Source organism: Stegodyphus dumicola, chromosome 12, assembly GCF_044657685.1.
Source record: "Stegodyphus dumicola isolate Sdum_Otavi_A_Nest chromosome 12, ASM4465768v1".
In the NCBI taxonomy this organism is placed as follows: domain Eukaryota; kingdom Metazoa; phylum Arthropoda; class Arachnida; order Araneae; family Eresidae; genus Stegodyphus; species Stegodyphus dumicola.
This window is the reverse complement of record NC_140779.1, coordinates 42,994,735-43,019,970: the sequence shown is the minus strand read 5'-3', so window position 1 is coordinate 43,019,970 and position 25,236 is coordinate 42,994,735. Positions and strand designations below refer to the sequence as shown.

Below are 25,236 nucleotides of genomic sequence, written 5' to 3'. Positions count from 1 at the left end.
TTATCCCAAAACATCAAGAAGATTTCTCCCCACATTAATGACAGCCATTACCCATTGTTGTCAGGATTGCATGGACCCTTGTTCCCTGAGGCATTGGGGGTTGGAAGACATGGCTACTCATTTTTGGCACGTTTTTTCAATAATACAAAAACACGGAACTGTCCGTTTTCGTTAGTTAGTTATTCTCACAGGAAGGAAAATTTGTGTTCTTAAATGTGCGTTAAGTGACAGCGAATACAATAAAAGTGAAATACTGAGATAAACTGCTCATGCACATCTTATACATCATCTTCCCATAGTATCCACTAATGGGGGAAAAGCGTAACCAGCAACTTTACATTTAGGAGTCTGATTCAGGACTCATTTACCCCTGACACCCATCTGCCTGATGGCTATAATTATATAAACGTTCTCTCTCTCACCAAGATTTCCCTCATTTTTTTGTTCCCTCATTCCACTCACTCTGTTTCGCCCTGGAATTTTCATCAGCTATACTTTAAGTATATTTAATTTTTGCAATGATAAAAGAACTTCCCCCTCCCTATGATCAGAACTTAAATTGGGCCGGACACCGGAGCTCTGAATAAGAAGGCTGCGGTACTTCTTTTATGTAATTAAATAACAATTTCAGTAGAAATTTTATCTCGAAAACTTCATTTTAACAATAAAATTATATTAAAAATCTCGTATTAAATTTCAGTTTATCTCTTTACATTTTATTTAATTTTAATCAGTTAATTACTTCAATCTGTAATTATTTCAATAAATAATAATTAATTATCTAATAATCATCAATTAAATTATAATTAATTATATCATAATTATTGATTAAATAACAATTTATAAACATTGATTAAATATCTATTAATTAATTTGATAATAATTAACTATTTAATTTTAAAATTATTAATGAGTTTAATAGTCATTTTATTTATTTGTTTACTCTTATTCCTCTCTGCTGACGGTCTTCCATAGGGCTCCGGCACTTCTAATCTTAGAAATTAAGCCCTGAACACCGGAATCTGAAACCGGAAATCTTCGCACGAGGCAAAATCGGCAAACCTCAATGGTCATTATAATACAATGAATAATATAATCAATTTATATATGTAATAATAATTTAATGCATATAATAAATTATTGCAATAATGTATGTAATAATTTAATTAAATGTATCTAATATGCCTTATTTATTTTGCACTTTTAGTCCAAATATTGTGCTTTATCTTTTCTGTCTTGAAATCTGCAAAATCCTAAAATCTGCACAACCTCTGGTCCCAAGCTTTGCGGATTTCTGGACTTTTACTGTAACTGCACATTATTAAAACTAACTAGAATAATCACAATAAAGTAACCTGCTAATAATAAAATATTTTCAAAACTATACAATATTGTCATTACCTTTAGATCTTCGTGAGAAGGCAGCATAGTAACTTTATTACCATCAACTGCAATTACTCGGCCTTGCAGATGTATTAATTCTCCTTCGCATACTTCGACATTATCACCAGGAGAAAAGTTGTGACTCGCATCATCTTGCCCAGTACCTTCACTCACTGTGTTAAGTTAAGGCTCACAAATAATATTTATTAAATAATTACATATTTTTGTACCATTAGCAATATATTGTAAATAGATTGAAAAAACTGAATACATATAATATATCAAGTATAAAACTAAATTCTCTACACCATATTTAAAATTCCACGCAAACATGAAACAAAAAAACTAAATCATCCAATTAATTGCAAATATAATACTTTCATAGAAGTTTAAGTGTAACCCACTCAGTGGCAAAATTCAGTCGATTCACACTTGTCTGACAGAGCTGGAGCTCAAAATATTTATAGTTTGATAAACTAGACGTTAAAATTTAATCACAATATTTATTTAGGCAATTTATTACTACTTCGTAGCTAATTTTATTGCTTATTTAAGCAGCAAGCCAGTTCTAGAATTTCTTTAATCTCACCATTAGGTCTACCTATTGCTCAACAAAAATACTCATTTGGATCACTGAAAATATTAAACTGTCATTTTTGAAATGCATACATACTTTTTACATTTCTTTCTTTCTTTCTTTTTTTTTTTTTTTTTAATTTTATTTTATAGACAGGTAGTATTAACATATAAATGAACTGACTGAGGAGAAAACTTTCTTCCATTAGATTCGATTCCCCAAAATTCAATGTTAGAGAATTTCCTTAAACTGAGGCTGGGGAAATCTTCAGATCCTGCAAATTTACACTAGCAAAGCTCAGATGAGATACTAAAGTGAAAGCAGCATATCTTACCATAGATGGATAAAAAAACACTCTCCTAATATTTCCTCCCATTCAAAAGAAAAAAAAAAAAAAAACTAGCCATCATTTAAAAAAGTTCGAATGTTGGGTGTTTAGATCGGATATCGAGCTGATCACAGACCATAATCCATTATTATATTTGCATAAGTCGGCACCGCATTCAGCCAAATTACAGAGATGGGCAATGGCACTTCAGGATTATAATATTCATATTTCTCATTGCCCTGGTGCACAATTAAAAAATGCAGATAGTCTTTCAAGACTAATTGGTGAATGAAATAGGTGTGAACTAAGTATGAACTAATATGTTTAAAACTTTGCATTAGTTATTTTTCTTTTGTTCCGGAATTGTACGAGAGCTACTTTCCATTTGTTTTGAAAAACAGATTACTGGTTTCCATTTAACCTTTTGAAGCCGGGGCTTTGGTAGCAGTAAAAGCTACCAAAGAAAGGGAGATCTTGAACCAAATCCTTTACCCCTTTAAGAAATCACCTCCTATTTGCAACAAAGATTCTTGTGTGTAGTTTAATGTATTCTCAGAGGGGTGCATCTATGTAACAAAAGGAAGACCTTTGAAAGAGATAAGTGGTTAAAACCCCAGCGACGTCAAATTTGACATTTCACTCCACTTTTCGGCCTGGAAAATGGGGGAAAACGACATGGCCAATAAAGTGGACAACCCAGTCTTTTCAAAGAGAGGACTCTATGGCCACTATAATGGCCATCATCCTGTCTTCAAAAGGTTAATTTTGCATTATAATACAGTCAAAAGTCGTTAATCCGAACTCGTCGGGACTTCGGCGACGTCGATCCGGACTCGTCAGACTTTCCATCTGTTTTGAAAAACAAATTACTGGTTTCCATTTAATGTTGCATTATAATATTGTGTTTTGAAATAGTATTGCATATATGTTTTATTACAGAACCCTGGTATTGTATCAAGCCATCTGTTGTGAGATGAATGTTTATTGTACTTATTTCAAAGTACGTCATTTAAGTGCTTAATTTTTGATTTCAATGTGAGAGGATTCAAATATTAATAAGTGTATTAACTATTAAGCATTGGTTTGTGGAGTATACAATTTAAGTTTGTGAACTGATTTGCTGGTTCAGTTTTCAGATTCTGCTTCGCTTTGGCATAGCCATACCTGCCAACCTCTAAAGATAAAAATTCAGAAGATATCTCCCCCAAATTCAGAAGATTTCTCCAAAATTCGGAAGAACACGAAGAATTAATATCATTCTTTGATATTAAAAAAATAACAATTTGTACAAATAGAAAAAAGAAAATTGTACTTGCATTAGTAAATCTCAATTAAGTAGTAACTAAAAAATTTATTAGGAAACATAAAACAAGAACTTAATGTTACACAAAAAAAATTATTGCAATGAATTTAGAGTGCATTTTTTGGCTTTAGCCAAAAATTCTTTAGAAAATTTCCTGTCATAACAATTAGTTTCCTCATAACATTTAGCAATTAAAATGTTTTCTAGAGGTTTTGGTAAAATTGAAGAACAAAACATAGTTTTGTTTTTCTTCACAACACTGAAGACTCTCTCGCACTCAGCATTACTGTGTGAAATTACAGCTGCAGCTTTTTCTGCTGCCATATTAATTAAGTGGCATGGGCATCCAATAACAATTAATTCATTTTGTTCTTTTTTGAGGAAAGAGGCTACACCCTTTTTGTCACCCACCATGACATGAGCATTATCTGCACCAATGAAATGAAATGCAGTTTGATATTGGGATGTTAAGTTGTTTCAACTCATTAATTACCAAGGAGGCAATATTTTCCCCCGTAGCGTCTCCATTTAACAATGGAAGACGCAAAAGATGAGTTTTCATTTCATTAGAAAGATCACAGAAATATGTGACAACGATGGGGTAAAGCTTCCGATCGCTGTCGTTGCTGCCATCGATTGACACCGAAAATGCTGAATTCTGGAGTGCAGCTATCGTTTTACTTTGTGCATCGCAAGCAATTTCGTTCACAATAGAAGATGTTTTCGTGCGAGCACAAGCATATTTTTGAGCAATCTTGGAGTCGGGAAACATCCGTCTGAAAAGTTGACCGGCGTGATCGGCAGCGCTTAGCGGCACGTTGTGTTCGATGAGGAATGCAGTAAACAAACACTCTGCCAAAATGACATCGGCATCCGAATTCGTAGCCGAAATTGAAAAAAAAATCATCCACTTTCTTTGACGTTGTCAAAGCCGAAGCATTAACTTCTAACTTTTTAGACTTAACATGCTTCACAATGTCGCTTCTTCTACCGTGACTTATTATGAAGTCACACACACTCACGTTGCAAAATGCATAGTTATTTCCTTTTAAGGATTCTTTAATTGTTGGAAATTCGGCTTTGTAGGCAGGCCGAAAATATTGAGAATACGGTTTTTTTGAACTCATTTCGTAATAATGACGTATTAAGAAAATTTGTAGCATGTGCAAACAAAAAAACAAAACAGGATGCGACAATCCACGCTCGCTGAGTAATTCCCTTGCTGCTGAAGCGAACGCGAAAAAAATAATCTGGCGCCCACAAAGAAAAGAGTGAGAGAAACAAGTTCAGCGCATTGGATTGCCTGGTTAAGCGGCGAGTTGGGAGAAACCGCAGGTTACTGGATTCGAAGTAGTCGGTAGTTGGCGGTAAAACACGATGCAATTGGCGAAAAATTCTAAAATTTCGACAAAAATCACTAAAAACACTTGAAAAAAGAAAAAAAAATCGTAAAAAATGGATTACGATCGTAAAATTGTAAAGACAAACGCATTTTCGTAAAAATTATGAAAAATTCGTAAAAGTTGGCAGGTATGCATAGCACAATCTTACCGAGGGGGGTTGTCATGTATCTGGCTACGGTGAGACAATCAGCTGTCTGCCAGAGCCCAGCAAGTGAGAGAGACCAGTTGCATGTTAGCCTCAGAGGAGGAAGGTGCCGTGGAAAAAAAAGAAGCTTGCGCATATTATTTTAACTGTCGCAAATGTATTAAAGAATTTAAAAATGGTGATCTAGTATATTTACTTATACCAGACTCTAGCAACATGCTATATATATATATAGCAACATGCTATATATTTCACCTGGACAGGTCCAGGTGAAATTGTTAAAAGAGTAAATACCCATTCTTATAAGGTTAAATTACCTGATGGGAGTATGCGGCATGTTCATGTAAACAAAATAAGAAAATTTTATGTTCTAGCACAAAATGTGGGAGTGATATTTGAAGATGATTCTGAGTTTGGGGAAATTCATCCAACTCCAAATAAAGTGGATTGCGCAGCAACTAGAAGAGAGATCGAGGTGGATATTAGTCATTTAGAGGGAAGCAATCAAAAGGAATTACACGAGCTGTTGCTCAAGCACATCGCATTATTTTCTGGTGAGATCCAAATAGCCAGCATTGATGAACATAGAATTTGGTTGGTACCTGGAGCTGAAAGAAAAAAACCATATATCTATAAGATCCCAGAATCTTTGAAACCTCGAGTAGATAATTAGTTCGAGGAATTAGACAGCTTGGGTCTTATTAAACCAAGTGAAGCTGAAATAGCATACCCAGTCGTATGTGTTGCCCAGAAAGACGGAAGTATGCATTTATGTATTGATTTCAGATTGTTGAATCAAGTAACCAAGCTTGTTGATTTTCCAGTGGAGAATATGACTGATCTAATCAATAAAATTGGACACGCGAATATTATCACCTGTTCAGATGTTTTGAAAGGTTACTGGGAAATACCTTTTGAAGAAGAAAGTCGTGATTTAACATCATTCAAGCCACATCGTTCCCGATACCGTTGGAAGGTGATGCCTTTCGGATTAAAAAATGCAGCTTCTACTTTTCAGTGAGTGATGAATGATGCCTTAAGAAAACATAGTGATTTTTGCAAAGCTTGTATTGATGATATTGCTATCTTTGCAGCAGATTGGAATTCGCATCTCAAACATTTAGATGCTGTGCTAACTACATTAAGTGATCTCAGATTTATGGTAAACGTAAAGAAATGTGTTTTTGCACGTTCGGAGATAACGTATTTAGACCATATAATAAGAGCTGGAAGACATCAACCTGATCCTGAAAAATTACTAGCCATTGAATTTATAAAAAGTCCTAAAACAAAGACTGCTCTAAAAAGTGCATTAGGCTTATTCAACTATTATCGTGATTACATAAAGAATTATGCAGAAATAGCTCGCCCATTGACAGAGCTTACGAAAAAGAAAATTCCTGAGATAATTCCATGGACTGCTGTTGAGGAATCAACAATTCAAAACCTGAAATGTAGACTGTGCGAAGCACCAAAACTGTATACTCCAGAACCAGAAAAACCTTACACCATACAGTGTTATGCTAGTTCATATAATGTTGGTGCTTGCTTGTCACAAGACAGCAAAGGCAGTTGCATCCTATTAACTTTGCCAGTCAAAAACTTCCAAAAACTCGGCAGAACTGGTCAACTATTGAACACGAGGCTTATGCCATTGTGTGGTCATTAAAAAAGTTCGAGTGTTGGGTGTTTAGATCGGATATCGAGCTGATCACAGACCCTAATCCATTATTATATTTGCATAAGTCGGCACCGCATTCAGCCAAATTACAGAGATGGGCAATGGCACTTCAGGATTATAATGTTCATATTTCTCGTTGCCTTGGTACACTATTAAAAAATGCAGATAGTCTTTCAAGACTAGTTGATGAATGAAATAGTTGTGAACTAAGTATGAACTAATATGTTTAAAACTTTGCATTAGTCATTTTTCTTTTGTTCCGGAATTGTACGAGAGCTACTTTCCATTTGTTTTGAAAAACAGATTACTGGTTTCCATTTAACCTTTTGAAGCCGGGGCTTTGGTAGCAGTAAAAGCTACCAAAGAAAGGGAGATCTTTAACCAAATCCTTTACCCCTTTAAGAAATCACCTTTTATTTGCAACAAAGATTCTTGTGTGTAGTTTAATGTATTCTCAGAGGGGTGCATCTACGTCACAAAAGGAAGACCTTTGAAAGAGATAAGTGGTTAAAAAACCCCAGGGATGTCAAATTTGACATTTCACTCCACTTTTCGGCCTGGAAAATGGGGGAAAACGACATGGCCAATAAAGTGGACAACCCAGTCTTTTCAAAGAGAGGACTCTATGGCCACTATAATGGCCATCATCCTGTCTTCAAAAGGTTAATTTTGCATTATAATACAGTCAAAAGTCGTTAATCCGAACTCGTCGGGACTTCGGCGACGTCGATCCGGACTCGTCAGACTTTCCATCTGTTTTGAAAAACAAATTACTGGTTCCCATTTAATGTTGCATTATAATATTGTGTTTTGAAATAGTATTGCATATATGTTTTATTACAGAACCCTGGTATTGTATCAAGCCATCTGTTGTGAGATGAATGTTTATTGTACTCATTTCAAAGTATGTCATTTAAGTGCTTAATTTTTGATTTCAATGTGAAAGGATTCAAATATTAATAAGTGTATTAACTATTATGCATTGGTTTGTGGAGTATACAATTTAAGTTTGTGAACTCATTTGCTGGTTCAGTTTTCGGATTTAGCTTCGCTTTGGCATAGAACAATCTTACCGAGGGGGGGTGTCATGTATCTGGCTACGGTGAGCCAATCAGCTGCCTGCCAGAGCCCAGCAAGTGAGAGAGACGACAGTTGCATGCTAGCCTCAGAGGAGGAAGGTGGTAGATTTGGCTATGTTGTAGGAGAGAGGTACTGCTCCGAGTTTACTATTATTCTTTGAACGTTAATTTTAATAAATGTTTCTTTTTTTTTTTTTAATGGTGCCTTATTCAAAAGTGAAGCCATTACAATAGGCTACTTTAACACCCCGTGATGAATATAATATAAATAAATAATTTTCTTTTTTAAAATTTCATTTTTACAGGAATTTCTTATTTCTTTTATTGAATAGAGGATTAATATTTCACTTCATATGCTTTCTTTCTTTTCACGTTAAGTTGCTATTTTTTAGTTAATGTGTTCCATTACTTTTTTCATTTTAGTTTATTTTGTTTTTTCCTTTCCAAAAATAATAAAGGTCTTTTTTATTTGTTGATCAGTTGTTTAATACCATCTTTGTGAGGAATAAACCTTAGTTTATAGATTTTTTATGATTTTTTTTATTGTATGAGTTTCAAAGTGTGTTTATAAATGTCATTGTGTTTCCATGTTTTCATTAACTTAGTTATATATGTATATTATTATTTCTTCATATTTTATAGGTAAATATGCATATGCATATTATCAATCATATAAATTTGTAGCTAGATATGTGCATACATAAATGTGTCTGTATTTATATACATATTGCTGTTCATTCCACATTTATACATGTTTTCATGATGTTGCAATAACGATTTCACTTTTTTGAAATTGGGTACTGTTCTGTAATCGGAACCGGATCAGAAATATACGAGTGCATAAATATGCATTTGTGTATGTATATGCATAAATGTGTCTATGTATATACACACGTACATTCCTATTTACAGCATATACATGCATACATGAACACACACATACATACATGCATACCTTCATGCATACAAATATACATTTCTGAATCCGGTCTTGGTAAGAGAACTATACCTGAAATTGTATGGCCCTGAAAAGGACCTTTTGTGGCCCTGAAAAGAGTCTTTTTTTATATTTTAGCAACTGAAATTCAAAGCCTAAAAGCATGTTTTGCACAAGAACATTCTGCATATATCACACTCCCAAGAACTTTCAATATACCTCTCCAAGTTTTTTTTTTTTCCTAATTCTTTACGTCGAACACTAGTGCGTTTTCACCCATTAATTTTCCGACGCTTGTGATCAAGAAATGCACTAGGCAAAAATATGCCTGAGGTTCATTTTCGAAACAGATTTTGTGGTGCGGATTCTTCAATCAGTTCTAATTTGAAGTCATATAGCTGCTTTGGTCACTTTAGGATTGGATAGTTAATGACTCTATGAACTATAAAAGCATTATTCACTGCTGTGTCTAAAAGAAACCAAAATATATACATTCACCATTTCGAGGATTTTTCTAGAAGCTGAGTAATATTTTCAATGCTGATCTGCTAGATCTACACCTCCCATATTCTTATTGCACTTGACAAATGCGAGTGGACATGGTACTATACTTTTTTCGGAACCTTTTCTACTTGTAGTAAAACATGGTTCATTTTTTACAGTTTGTGGAAATTATATGTATCAATTTTTTATCAAGCCAGGATGAATAAAGTAAATTTGGCAGGCTTTTGCATTGCATAACTACGCTGTCGTATTGATTTCCCAGCTTCACTTGCTTGATGTTCTCGGGCCCGTTTTTCCGATTTGTCATCACAGTTCCACATGATAATTGTCCAGATTTATATAACTCAGACATCAAGTCTATGCTGGTGAAAATTCTGTCAAAATAGATTTCATGGCCTTTGTTTTTAAGTGCTTTTATTAAGTGCATAACTACGTCATATCCTAAACCCTTTTCTGACCTCGGTATCTGATCTTTTTTACCACAATAAAGTTCAAAGTTGTAAGTATATCCTAAGCAAGATGTGCAGATCATCCATATCTTTCATCCACACTTAGCTGATTTCATAGGCATATATTGCACAATCCCTAATCTACCTTTAAATTTAATTAGTGCTTCGTCAATTGATACTTCATAAGGTGCAAAATGTTGCTGAAATTTGTTTCTGACATATAAAATGACAGGCTCTAATTTTTGTGCATATGTAAAGTTCTCTTTGCTATTTTTAACTTCAGTTTCCCTATCAGACAAATGAAAATAATGCTTGATTTCCATAAATCTCTTTCTGCTTATCATTTTCTGCAACATTTTATTTCCAAGCATTGTGTTATTTGACCAATAATCACTTATTCTTGGTAATTTTACAACACGCATTATGAGAAGGACTGTAATGAATGCCCATAATTCTTTTATGGAGGAAATTTTTTTCCATTGACGATTAACAGTGCTATGCTTTCTTGCACAGAATTCAGCATATTTATTTATATTTGTGAGAATTCCTCCGTAAGAAACAACATATTGTAAAGGTGACACACCAACAGGTAAACTATGAATTGGTCCTGAAAAGCTGTTAAATGGAGACAAAATTACGGCATCATTATTAACATTTTAATGAGATAATGGTCAACAGTTTGGAAAACTTAAAATTTGAAAGACATAATTGTAAAGGATACATTCAATTTCCATTCCAGCAGTATCATTTTTCTCAGCAAATTTTTCAAGTTCTGAGAGTGTTGGCTTTACTCCATCTATAATCTAATTAGTGGAGTAAGAAAAACAGTTAAAATTAAACATGAAAACAAGAAATTCTTTCAGTATGGCACACATTCTTATGTTAACCAAACTTACCAATGCCGATTTTGCGAAACTTTTAAAAAGAAAGCCTTTGCGACTGTATCGGTTTCCTTCAAAAATTAAATAATCACCATCAGTTGAAATTTCACCACCCAAAGCTCTATTAAAAAATATACAAAAGTGTTTAACAGATCAATTTACTTTGTTGACCCAAATTTTAAATAAATATACAAAAAATAAAGCTAACCTTACTGCATCAACATCAAATAATTTAGGTGGAGGCTTTCTACCTTTTTTTCTTTTTTCTTGTTCCTAGAAAATTAAAACAATGCAATGGACTATTACTAAAACATAATTATATTTCAGTGATAAATTATCCAACACTTGAAATTAAAAAACATAAAATAATACTCACGGTAGATCTTAATGCTCCTCTCTTTTTGGAATAATCTATTCTTGGAATCAATTTCAAAAGAACGTGATTTTGAGCAGGATTCAACATATCTACCTACAAAATATTATATACATACATAAGAAAAATAGGCATTTTTAATTCATAAAATGAGACAAGCAATAATAATAAATATCTTATTTATAAGCATATCATTTGATTGAGAAGCATTTTGTAAATTGTTTAATCTAATAAAAATTTTATTTACTTGTGCCAGATCATCTTTATATAACCCTCTCTTTAATCTCACCCACTGCTTTTCCTTCAATTGAACTTGTTCTTTGGTGACACGTAAAACATCTGTCATTTCTTTTATGGGAACCATCTAATGGAAAATACAGCAAATGATAAAGTTTAAAATATATAATTCTCTAAAAATCATTATATTCTAAAGATATTTATAGCACAGTTTATAATGTTTTACTGGATATGCAATGTCTAAAATTATAAAATAAATCATATAAATAAAATTTTAATGATTTAATAATTAAATCAAAAATAACTGTAAATTACATTCTAAGCAGTTATTTAATAATAACAGACAGTACAATTAAGCAAATAATATGCAGCAGAAAGACTGACAGTATGCTTCATAACTGTTTGATTAACCCTTAAACACGTTGAGTGCCATGTCAGCCATTTGTGACTGATACCAGATTTTAGGTTTAGGCCGCGTGAGCCATACGTGGCTGACACTAGATTTTCCGTTTAGGCCGCATGAGCCATCTGTGGCTGACACTAGAATTTCCGTTTAGGCCGCATCAGACATCCGTGGCTGCACTAAACTTTCCGTTTAGGTCTCGTCAGCCATTTGCAACTCACAGTAGACCCTTTCGTTTAGGCCGCATCGATCGCCGCTGGCTCACAGCGTGTAACATGATATATAACTATAAAATTTACACTGTTTAATGAAATTACACAAAATTTATTTAAAATTTACTTAATTTTGATTCATTGGATTTCATTGAAACACGGTAAATATAAAAACGGTTCTCCATTACAGCTATTACAAAATTTGACAACACTCTTTTATTCTTTTTTCTGGCCATTACTCTACCAGCTTCTATTGCATTTTTATCATAACATAATTTACAATATTTTCGTACTTCAGAGGCTTTTTCCGGTTTTCTTCGGAGTTTATGTTGTCGTTTTCTAGATATTCTTGCATTTTTGTTCGACAAAATGTCTTCTTTTTCACAACTTGTTGCTATCTTCTACCACGATACGAATCACTGGCCCTACAATACCAGCGCTTTTGAGCGAAGTGCGTGGCATGAACGGGATAGCCTAAAACATTCGCGTGGCGCTCAACGTGTTAAATGGCACTGGTATCATACACCAGAAGTTTGTTGATTTTTTAACCTATTAAGAAATGCTAATTTTGATAAACCAAAACCTGTAATCTTGAGTTTCTAGGGTTTCTTTTCAATTCCAAATGGCCGTGCTTATTCAATATTTTGCGATTATGAAATTAATATACCTTGTACAAAGGTATCATATTTGAAGATTTCACGTCTTTTGGAAGAGAGGAAAATTCAAAATCTTCAAATATATGACATAAACATACTGAACCTTATATATTTAATGCATTTGAATCAAACCTGATAGAAGATTATTTATATGACTTTAAGGCAGGTATATAAAACATACCAGCACCCATACTGAAGGTACCCTGGCATCAGGTTTCTTCTCTACTCTGTAAGCTGACAGAATTTATTTATAATTGTTTATGATGTAAAATGATACAGTTGCTTACGATTAATCTACAAGTTGTTTACGATTAATTTACAAGTTATTTACGATTAAATATTATGTTAATGGGGCTATAGGGAGTTTAATGCCCCTGTGCTAGGAATGAATATAAGTATTTTAATTTCTTTTTATACTCTGCTTACTCCAGTCGAGTTTTCGTTTGTCTCTGTTTAGATAAAATTTTAATTTCACCACTTCACCCTTTTCCCCAGAAAACTCATGGATTTCAAAATTGTTGTCTGGCCTCAAAACGTTACACAACTGTAGGGGTTAAATGTGGCATGTTAACCCTGAAAGACACAAATCGCTTCATGCTTTCCAAAAGCCTGGAATGCAGGAAAAATGTAAAGAGGTAATTTATGGTTAATTTGCTCAGGCTATTTCCACAGCAGGATTTTAATAAAATCACACAAAGGGAAGCTGACTTACAAACAAAAGGAAAACGACATGCACTTTAGGTCAGTCTTGTGGAATAAAAAAACTACTAATTTGAAAGCATGCTTTCATACTTTGGGTGATTGTCTTAGTCAATTTCAGATAAGAGACTAAGGAACAGACATTTTTCTCCTGGGTAAGGACACAAATAGGCAGTTTTTGAAATAAATCTCCACAGTTGGCAAAAGAGCTGAAAATATTTCTAAGACTAGTTTTAGTCACAAAATATTTATCTTTGGAAGTGAAAAAAATTTCCATCGTTTTCACAGGCCTGACAACTGGAAAATAAGGGCTTCGAGGTGTGTTAGTACTTTACCTCTATTGAGGAGATATTCTTCTGGAGTAAAATTATGTATTACTACTTCCTCAACTGAAAAGTTAAAAAGGGGTCTCTAGGGAGCCTAAGTGCTTGAAAATCGATATCCAAAAATAAAATTGTTTAATGGCTTTTCTTCAGGAGTAAAATGATTTATTACAATCTATATTTACAAAAATATTGAAAATGGGGCTTTAAGCGCCCAATAATCAAAATTATGCGAGAGGGCAGTTCTTGGTATCACAGCAGGAAGCATGTTCTTTTTATGTATTATCTAAATCATAAATGTAATAACTTCAAAATTGTAACTTTAATTATTAGGCTCAACCATAGTGTTTCATTTTTCAACTTTTTATTTTTCAGCTTGAGTTTACATAGCCTTGTAACATTATGCTATTTCAGATACATGACACGATATACACATGCTGCATTATATTTGCTAAATTTTTTCACAAAATAACAATATTGAATTTTAATCACTTTCAGAAGCTTTTTGCATTATTTTACATAAGTATGTTCAACTGGGTGGCATCATCAAAGTGACTAAAAACATAAATTTTAATTTTATTTCTAAAGTGTTTAATTTCTAGAGAAATTTTAGAGCTTTTTGACCTCAGATTTACATAACTATATTCAAGCAACCATTTCTATAGACACACATCAAAAGTATGCAAAATTAGATTTTTTAAAAAAAATTAAGAAGTGGCAGCTACGTGGAAAAAAATATATATCTTAGATGGGCAACGATATAAAATATATACATAGTCAAAATTCAGGATTTCACTCTAGACTTTTCAGTCTCAATTTTGTGTTCTTGGATTCATTAAGTTATAATTCGTGCAAATTTTTACTATGCTTTAAATTCTTTTATATACTGCCCTGAAAGGGTTAAACAATTATTTTATTTTTATTTTACAAATGCCAAACATTAGCACCTAAGCCATTAGTTCATGGGCTCTCTGATACTTTTTAACACTGTCCTCATACTGAGGCAGTGTAACACAACTATTTAAATGTTAAAAAATCAGGCTGATTGGAATCACACAAAACACTTTGGGGAATCCACCACTCCAATTCTGTAGAAACGCTCTTGCAGACAACCTTGCCCAGTCAGATGTCTAAATAGAGCCACCACTTTCTTAGAAAACTGGGAATATTTCTCTCTTTCCCAGAATCCTCCATCTCTTATCCATAACATGTTAAATCATATCCTATTCATGAATTTTTTTAAGAGTCAAGTTAACAGACAATTTTGTCATATAAAAAGAAAGAGGTCGATTAATGCAGTGCTTTATCAGAGTTCCTTTTTTAGCCAATGTATCAGCTTTTCCATTTTCCATGGTTCCACAGTGGGCTAGAATGAACTGGAAAGAAATTCTGTGTGACAGTGCCTTAAGCAAAGACGTCCAATCTAAGAATTTTTTGGAACTATTTTGATTATTCAGAAGAGTTTGAAGCACACTTTTGGATTCTGACAATATGACTGCTTTTACAAAACAGTGTCTATGAATCGACGGTTGTTAAATAGCCACAGCAATTGCTTTGATTTCTTCATCGAAGGCAGTAGAAAGAGGGCCCACTGGTAAGTAGAAACTAAAAAGCTCACTATGGATATCTGCTCCAGCAGCGCACGCTCTCTCTATAACATAAAGTCATTAATGTAGACACGCATCCACATCCACTCATTTTGAGGATAGTGAACTCCAATAGTTTCCACTGTGATAGATCTTAATTGTGAACCTCTCATTTCATTTTCAACAATTCTTTGTATAAGAGATTCAAGATTTATATGCAAATTCAAAAAGTCCATAACACAAGGAGGTAAAACTAGATAATTTTGGCTCATTTTAAAAACAACATATTATCTCTGAGCAGCGTGGATAAATTCAATTTGTTTTAAGATTTCTCGAAATTCTCCTGGTATAATACGATTCTGGTATAATATGATCCCTTTTCTTGTAATAAAATCATGAATAGGTTCCAAACCTGTTAAAAGCTGCATTGTAAGAATAGATCTCACTGCTCCAGTAATTCTGCATAATGCTTGGTTTTGGAGATTTTGAGGATCTGGGCCACATTCTATACCAACCTGATGAGGATCTCGCTACAATAACCAATAATTAATTGGTTGAACATATAATTTGGTAGTAGTCATCAGTGTATCTCTGTCACAGCTCCACCTTGAGCCACACAGATGTTTTATGGCTTTATTCTTCAAATGTTCTGCAGGTTTCCTCCAATTCAAGCGTGGATCAAAACCCAAATATTTAATCAATCATTACATAGAAACCTGCACTCTCATATGTCAACTTCAAGGTAAAAACTTGTGTGTTCAATGTAAGAAACTGGCAAGTGCTCTTATCCTGATTTACTCTCATACCATTTTTCAGGCACCAATATTACAGTTCTTTCAGAGCATTAAGAGTCTCATTTAAACCATCCCGCTTCTTTTTTAAAAGCACTACTCCAGATGTCAGCAAAAATAGCAGAATCCACCGACAGTGCCAGAGTGTTCAGTAAATCATTAATAAAAGCATTAAAAAAATAGGCTGATGACTGTTTCCTATGGGAGGCCAGTTTCAGTCTGTTTAAATCTAGAAATGTCACAACCATATATAATGGCAGAAAAACTCTGTGATAAAAAATTCTGAATCCATAAAAACATCTTACCATTTATTCCCAAGTTCTGTAATTTTTGAAGAGTAAATAGTCTCTGTACTTTATCATAAACTTATTCAAAATCTATAAGTGTTGTCAAGACAGACAAATGTTTGTCTAAAGAATCTTCAATGGTTTGATTAAAATAAAAGGCCTGCTGGACAGTGGAATGATGTAACCTGGATATAGCTTGTTTACCACACAGTGGATACACAGGAGTTCGAACTACGATAAAAAAAAAAAAAAAAAAAATTGAAGGATCATTTGAACATTATATCCTAGATGTTTAATAAACGCTGGATGTATATTATCTGGGCTAGGACGTTTTCTATCTTTAGGAAATCAAAAGCTTCTTCAAATTCCAAAAAAATCAGTCTCTATTAAAAACCTCTTGTCCAGTTCCTATAGTACTATGGGAATCCCCGATCAATTTCTTCAACTTTTGATCTCTCATAAGTTTACCACTCAGGTGCTGATTAGATGCATAAAAATTCATAAAAGCATTAGAAATATCCTTGTCAAGTTTTAAAGCCTTTTCTTTAAAAACGATTGGCACCCTTGGGGAAAGGGGGGTCATCACATTTCAATTTATTTACAAATTTAAAAACCTTACTGTCTTTATGATAATCGGTACTATTTATAAAAATATTAGCACTCTGCACTATACTAAATTGGTTTCTTAATGAAGAACTGCAATACTAAATTGATTTCTTTATGAATAGCTGCAATACTCTTTTCTCCAATTTCTGACATCTTCCTCGTTTTTAGAATTTTCAGCCTTACCATGGGCCTGAACTGATTGTTCCTTTAAACAACATAAGTTTACGAACCCAAAAAGGTTTAAAGTTGTATTGTTTACCTATAGGGATCCAACATTTAACCACTGATGAAATGATCTTGCAAAAATATACGACAAGGAGGAATCTAGATTTTCTTTTCTATACTTTGTTGGTCTAACTAAAAAGAAATTTGAATTCGTGCCAGTAAAACTTAAAGCTGACCTGCTTAAAATTCCACCTTTTCTTAAAATAGTGCTATTGTTCAGAGGTTTTCCCGTTAACTCGGAATGAAGTAAGAATAATGCGATGGCCAGAACCAGGATCATAAATTATTTGTCAGTTCGCCTCATCCACTAAGTCACTTGAAGCCAATGTTATATCAGGGTTTTATAGTGCAGGTTAAGTAGGAGTGTCAGAATTTCTATAAATCAATTCAAGAGTACTGAAATCCAAGAGGTCCTCCACAGCTCTTCCTGCACTGTTTGTGTCTCCATAGTTCCAATGTAAACTATGTGCACTGAAATCTCCATATAAAACTGTTTTATTAGAAAATTGAATGTTATCACAATTTAACCTAGAATTGTCAGGTGAACTATAACAGTTAAAAATTTTTAAATGCTTCTGATAACTACAATCATCGACTCGAACCATCTCAGCTCAACTATTGGATGAAAGGTCACTAATAATTTCAAACTTAGAAGTTAAAATGGCAACTAAAAGACCATAGCATTACACCTAATTTTAGGTAATAGTTTCAAATAAAATGCAGGGAAGTCATATTTACTTAAATAATATATATACCACTATCATAAAAACATCAATGTCACACGACCGTAAGATAGTCTGGAACTGTGTTTGTTCTTGTTTTTCTTGAGAAAAATCCATTGGCATTCCATTGAAGAATTCTCAATCATTGAATATCTTTAAAAAGACAATTTTTATAACAATTATCACTCTTAAATAATTTTATACCATTTACTTTTTGAAAAAAAAAAAAATTCTATTCATTTTTTTAAAATACTGCTCTATTTTTAAAAAAGATAACTAAGACTGTCTCATAGAACACTATAAAATACTATTTAAATCAATTCTAATAATTTCATTAGTATTCATAAAAATGAAACCGTAAGCAAGATTAAGGTACAGCTGCACATTTTGCTATTCAAGAAAGTTGCGATATATCATAAATATAATGTTAAAGTTGCATATTTTTATATCGTGTAGTCACTTGTAGTTACACTTGTCATAAATTAATATTTTTTATTTAACATTCTGACAGTCTCACTTTCTTAATAGAATTATTACAATGACAGATGTTAATTTAAAATTCAGTAAAATTCAGCCTTAAACTTAGATTTGTCTCAAGAAAATTTTCATACCTTTCAAGAGATTTTGGAACATCACTTTCCTTCAAGAAACAAAATCTGCTTTTAGGTAAGAAACCCAATAAAATGAAATTAAGGTTTTTTTTTTTTTTTTTTTTTTTTTTTTTTTTTTTTGGGGACTAGGTTTCTTTATTTGTGTTCATTCATATTTATTCTGAAAAGACAACATTAAGTACCTATCATCTGATGTAGAGTGCATACTTAAGCTACCAAAAATAAGATATAATAAAAAACCTCGTTTATGTTCTTACAGTAAACATTAAAAGGTGAGTATTTAAGCTTTAATACAGCAAACAACAAGTAACCAAATGAAAAAATAATTCTCTATATATAATTCATAGCTTTAGCAGTAACTTAGAAATAACAATAGTATCTGCCATCTACTTAGATTTAATCAAACAGTTGATAATATACTGCTGATGAGATAGAAAATAAATAATGAAAAATAAAACTATAACGCTTTTAAAATCTGAAGCAACACTTTCTAAAGATTACATTAAATACAGTTACTCATAATTATTACCATTTGCTGATACTGGCCCATTCTCAAATTTCCAACACCTTGGATTGCTTGTTTTACATGTGTTTGTTTATAAGCTTCAATGTAGATATAACCTTTCACTCCTTCGGGAGCCACAACACTTTTGATTTGCAGAGGCTGAATGAAAAAGTAAGCTCACTTAGAAATATGTTTTTTAAAGTCAATCAAAAAAAACATTTAAAATTCAAAGCATAACTTACATTTCCCAATATCAATCACAAATTCACTTAAATTTTATTGAAGTTCTTTCAAAATTAACATCTGTGAAAATGTTATTTTGGCATTAGATTTTGAATTATTGGAATATATATATATATATATATATATATATATAAATCCTCCAAAATCTTTCAGATTTCATACATTTTATCTATTATCTATACATCTATTAATATGAATTTTAATTTTTATTAAATTGCCACAGAGTTATATGTAGAAAATTACTTACTATTTAAAATTTTTTCCCACATATAAACTACACAGATGAAAGTAAATAGGTACCCATTAGCTCCAAACAAGATCACTTAAATAGTATGGATACAGTGAATGACATAATAAAGATGTTGATGATAGGAAAGCAATTTATGCCATAGAAATGCTTTCCATTATAATAAAGATAGGAGTCTGATCACTCAGTTGGAGAAATTTCTGCACATTGAGTGTCCCTACTTACAGTTGGCAATATTACAGCTGAGAAAAAGCCATAGAAACATAAAATTCAAACCATTACTCAAGGAAAAAATAATTTTAAAAAATCACGGCTGATAAAAGTTTTCAGTATGCTCTAAATTCAAATTATCAGAAAATGTTAGCAAAATATCACAAATAATTTCCATCTCGTTTAAAAACACACACCAGTGATTGGTTTAACTGCCTGAGAATGAATGGCAGTTTTTTCATAGTTAAACAACTGCTGAAATATCACTTTTCATACCTGCTAATGCTTAATTCTCCATCATGCTTGATAAACATAGTCAATCAGCATCATGATTATCAGATGTACAGAAATTATAAGAAGAAAACAGAATATTCTTATAACATTCTGGAAACTGCATTAAGTTTACCCAAACCTGGTGAAGAAACTATCCTGTAGGTTAATGGCCTGTATTCAAAACAAAAGGAGATCTAACCATCTATTAGCAACATCACTACAAGTTTAGAAACATCAACAGTTGGTCTTTAGAGAATCACAATGTTTGATTTTTGAAGAAATACACCCATCTGCAAATAAAGATACATATAACATGTGTCAAAGCAAAACTTTATAAATCAGTTATCTTCTAAACTGTGTACAGTGAAGAAGAATGCTTTTAGTCATTCGAAGGCTACTTTCTGCAAGGGTTTAAAAATAGCTTTAAGTATCATTTTCCCCAACAAAATTCATGCTTGATTATCCACAGAAAATAAATTTTATAACTTGTTTGAATTTAGTTGAAATTTAAATTTGAGCAAAATGACTTTAATAACCAATGATTATATGAATCATAAGCTACCCAGAAAGATTCTGTGCTACTTTTAATTTTGTGCCATATATTTGCAAAATTGTGCAAATTTTAGTATTCATGCGAGTGATTCATCTTCATTCATTCCTGATTTCTTCTAAATTAAAAATGCTTTCCTTCTTTCAATAACTTCCTAAAAGATAAATATTTTCAAGACAGCAATGTACTGTGAAAAATGACTTGCAGACATTTCTAAATTCAAAAATTAGATTTTTATTCCTGTGGAATAAATTCATTTGTTACATGATAATATGCAGTCAGCATCACAACATTTATTTTACCAAACGATCTTACATCATTAAAAAGTTACATTGGTTGAAAAAGGTTGGCAATCAAATATAGCAGGAATCTTTTGACTAAATCTACAGTTTATAACAAAATTCTTTAAATCATGGTAAATAGATGAAGCAATAAGTAACAGTGCAAAAAATGAAGCAATAAATAAACAGTTGGAAAATTTTTCAAAGTATTACCTCCTCTGTATATTGATAAGCAATGAATTTTCTCATAAGCAACAGAGAAGTTGCTTTCTCTTCGCCAATGCGACATTTCACCATCCATAAATTAGGATCCCTAAAATAGTTACACATACCATTAGAAGAGTAATATGAAGTTATAATTTCTAAATAAATAAACATGTATATTTGTATGTATGTATGTATGTATGCATGTGTGAGTGTATATATGTGCCATAATAAAAGCAAGGAAAAGACAGCACTGTTGATGCGTAGTTATGCTATATTGAAGAGGAAGTATTCTGATTGCGTCGTAAGCTAATGTGTTGACTTCGTAATTAAAAACTTGGCAGTGGAGGTGAGTTTAATTCCATTTTTATTTCCAACTGACATTATTTGGCCACAGATCACTCGGCACCCTAATCGTGCCTGCTCAAGAACATTTACATTATTGACAATATTGCAATAGGAAGTAGCATAGCAAAATTGGGTCCAAGCACAGCACAGACAGAAGCTGAAGTGCGTAGTTATGAAAGATGGAAGCACGCAAAGAGAAAAGTTTGGGTTTACAATGGTAGTTTCAGTTCCCAATTATTACGTTATATATATGCATGCATGCATGTGTGTCTACACATAAATACAAAGTAAAAGCAGTTCAAAGCCAATCTAGTTGCACACTACAACAAGTGGGGGGTAATAATGTAAAATAAATTAAAATAAGTAAATTTAAAATCCATCACATATTTAATTTAGAACAAACTACAGTCAAAAATTGATCCGGACTCGTCGGGATTCTGGCGATTCCGAATTATAGTTCATCAGTTTAAATCTGGTAAGATGGCATGCAGAAATAATAAAATAAAAAATATGAAACTGTAATTTATGAAATAAAAGCTTAATATTTATTTGTTTACTTTATTAAACATTTCTTTCAATGTAAGTTGTTTAAGTTGCTTCGTTTTTTATGTGATAATACTTTCTCTTTAATTCTATAAACAGATATTGAGGTTGATCTTTACAATATGGTAACTGGTAGTTTGGAGACATTTTGGAGGCTATAAAGGTTACTACCTGGCACTTTGGTAATAATGTGAGCAGTACTCAGTTCCAATTACGCATTATTTTGTGTGAGGGAAATGAGAGATCATGGGATATGTCATATGATATTAATGGACGAATTACGGTTCTTTAATCGGAAAAAGGGGGAAATCAGGAAAAAATCTGGAAATTTTGTATTTGGCTTTATTCTGTGTTGTGTGAAACAGTGTTCGTGAATTTTTGGATCCCATGGCCGTAACTAAAGTGAATTCGAAATGGGTATTTATGTATGTATTAATTTAATGTATGTGCTCATTTATATTTTAAATAGTGTTTTTGAATTTAATTATATTTTAATTAAATGATAGTTATTTTGTGAATTTTATGTTTGTAGGAATTTGGTATACGTTTTAGTTGAAGTAAACGTGCATGGAAATAATTTAAATATTTGACACTAAGTATTTGTAATGCTTGCAGTATGAATTCGTTGGTGACGTGTATAATGTAATAGATGATTTAGAGGTAAAAGTTTTTGGATATTTTATTTATTTTATATGTGGAAATGTTCATATTTGGAAAGGGTAAATACTTTTTTGCGATAAGGTAATTTCATATATGTTCTTTTTAACGGGTTTAAAGATTGAGAAAATTGTCATGTATTTTCGTGAAATTTTTCTAATTTATGAGAAAAAAGCAGTGTACATGGATATAGTGAAGAGTGTGCGCAATGCCATTTTTGTGCAATTCTGGGATTTTTTTTAAGTAAAAATAAGTCGACGTGTACATGGTTTAGTGATATTTTAATTAAATGATAGTTATTTTGCGAATTTTATATTTGTAGGAATTTGGTACACGTTTAAGTTGAAGTAAACGTGCATGGAAATAATTTAAATATTTGATACTAAGTATTTGTAATGCTTGCGGTATGAATTCGTTGGTGACGTGTATAATGTAATAGATGATTTAGAGGTAAAAGTTTTTGGATATTTTATTTATTTTATATGTGGAAATGTTCATATTTGGAAAGGGTAAATACCTTTTCGCGATCAGGTAATTTCATATATGTTCTTTTTACCGGTTTTAAGATTGAGAAAATTGTCATGTATTTTCGTGAAATTTTTCTAATTTATGAGAAAAAAGCAGTGTACATAGATATAGTGAAGAGTGTGCGCAATGCCATTTTTGTGCAATTCTGGGATGTTTTTTTAAGTAAAAATAAGTCGGCGTGTACATGGTTTATGTGTATGTGTTTAAAGATTTAACAACAATTCTACTTTTGATTTCCTTTCTTGATTAAAATATAAAATATGCTACTTTATTTGTTTCATTAAAATGCTATTTAAAAAACAATACTAATATTTCAGATGATAAATAGACCTGTTATGTGTTTCTTTAATAAATACCTGAAACAATCTGTATTGATGTTAAAAAATATTTCGGAGAAATATTCCAACAAAATTCAAACATAAATTTATAAAAATAAGTAATAAATAACCATATTTTCATGAAAATATACAGTTCCATATCGCATGTCATACGTACACCTTTTATAATAAATTCTTTATATGTTGCTTAAAAATACTATCAATTTCAAGATTTGATATGCTGTTTTAGATGACAGAACTGTCACATGAAGATGTAATTCAAAATGTTCTCCAAGAACATAGTTGTTTTAAATAATGTTAACAGTACTTTGTAATACCCATTACATATTTTTAGATATATTTCACTCAAAATTTATTATGGAATGGAGATTAATATAAAGTGTAAGGTTATAGTTGGTTAAGGTACAGTTGGAATTTTATACTGATCATGAAATAAATACCTTTTCTTAAATATTCATATGAATAAAACTGCTTTAATGATAAATGTTTAATAAATATGTTTCTTTAACCAAAACTGGTATAAAATAAAAATTATCAACTAAGACATGTTTCTAAAATGAACAATATTAAATATTAAGGGAATGGTAATTTGAGATTTTCTCCAATTCCACAAAAATTTAATATTAAACAATGAAATACCAATTTAACTTTTAAAAATATTTTTTGGTACAGGATTACTAAAAATTTTTCAAAATTAAATATTACAAAATCCACAAAAATTCCTTTCTGCTATCTTGCCCAATAATGAGCTATAATATTTAAAATTTATGTTATTACATAATTTCTTAAAAATATCTTTACATTTATGAACATCTTTACATTTATGAGCTTAAGTGGAATACAACTTTTCTATAATATACAATAAAAACAAGCAAATGCCAAGAAAATTTTACTTACTTTACACTAGGCAAAAGAGTTTGCTGAGCAATTTCATCTGGCAATTCATGATCTCCTCCATCCCCATAGCCTTTTTCAACAGCTGAGGATTCAGCATATTTTCGTCTATAATAATCTTCAATTTCATCTTCTTTTTGAGATCTAAAATTCAAAGGGCAATTAAATAATATGTTTGTTTAAATTTGCAGTTTAACAAAAACAGTTAAAAATTCAGTACACATGAAATTAATATAATGAAAATTCTGCAAGTAAATTGGCCAAATTATAATTGAACATCCATTGAAACTGCAATGAGCAGAAAGAAATTCAGCTCATGAGGTGCATTAAAAACATTGCAAGAAAAATAAATACATCCAACCTATACTAAACTACTGTATTAATTATTATTAATTACTCTACTTACTAAAATAAAGTTGTACTCAAATAAAGAGTACTTATTTCAGTAATTATGGCAAAAGTCAATTTTAATTAAAATTTACTTACTTCTTTTGGAGTATCTTTTTTATATATAATTCATATCTTAATTCTCAATTTTTTTTTTAATTGATGCAATCAGTCAATTTACTAATCAGTCAGTTATTAACATTCTGAAGTCAATATTTGTAAAGACTTATCAAAATATTATTATAGCAAAGAATACCTAAAATCAGGTACTTCAGAAAAAACTTCAATAAAACAGCAATTGCACAGAATTAAAAAAAAAAAAAAAAAAAAAAACTTTTGGTAATTGTTTTATTTAATAAAAATTAAGTATTTATCTAAGAATGCTATAAAAAGGTATATGCAGCATAGAATCACAGTGAGGTTTTACAGACAAATATTTATTAAATTTTCACGTAATACACTCTAACACAAAACTAAAATTGTAAGCAATGATCTCTTAAAGTTGTTGAAAAAATGCAACTAACTACTAGAAAAGCCCATGTTTATTATTTCAAGAACACTACTTCAGGAAAATATATTTTGTGGCCTATAGCACAATATACATCTTAAATCGACCTTTGTATTTAT

At 31.6% G+C, this 25,236-nt stretch overlaps 1 protein-coding gene across 2 annotated transcripts in view; it reads right to left on the bottom strand.

Moving 5' to 3' along the window:
* The window catches only part of Spt5 (Transcription elongation factor subunit Spt5), a 134,880-nt gene that overhangs the window by 60,509 nt on the left and 49,135 nt on the right, over nt 1–25,236 (bottom strand). For both annotated transcript variants that reach the window (XM_085827663.1, XM_085827664.1), the window contains 9 exons: nt 24,226–24,366; nt 20,924–21,023; nt 18,931–19,065; nt 11,291–11,407; nt 11,047–11,139; nt 10,879–10,943; nt 10,686–10,791; nt 10,511–10,592; nt 1,402–1,556 (listed from right to left, as the gene is read on the bottom strand). In XM_085827663.1, coding sequence (XP_085683789.1) covers nt 1,402–1,556; nt 10,511–10,592; nt 10,686–10,791; nt 10,879–10,943; nt 11,047–11,139; nt 11,291–11,407; nt 18,931–19,065; nt 20,924–21,023; nt 24,226–24,366 — 994 coding nt within the window. The remainder of the gene's footprint in view (nt 1–1,401; nt 1,557–10,510; nt 10,593–10,685; nt 10,792–10,878; nt 10,944–11,046; nt 11,140–11,290; nt 11,408–18,930; nt 19,066–20,923; nt 21,024–24,225; nt 24,367–25,236) is intronic.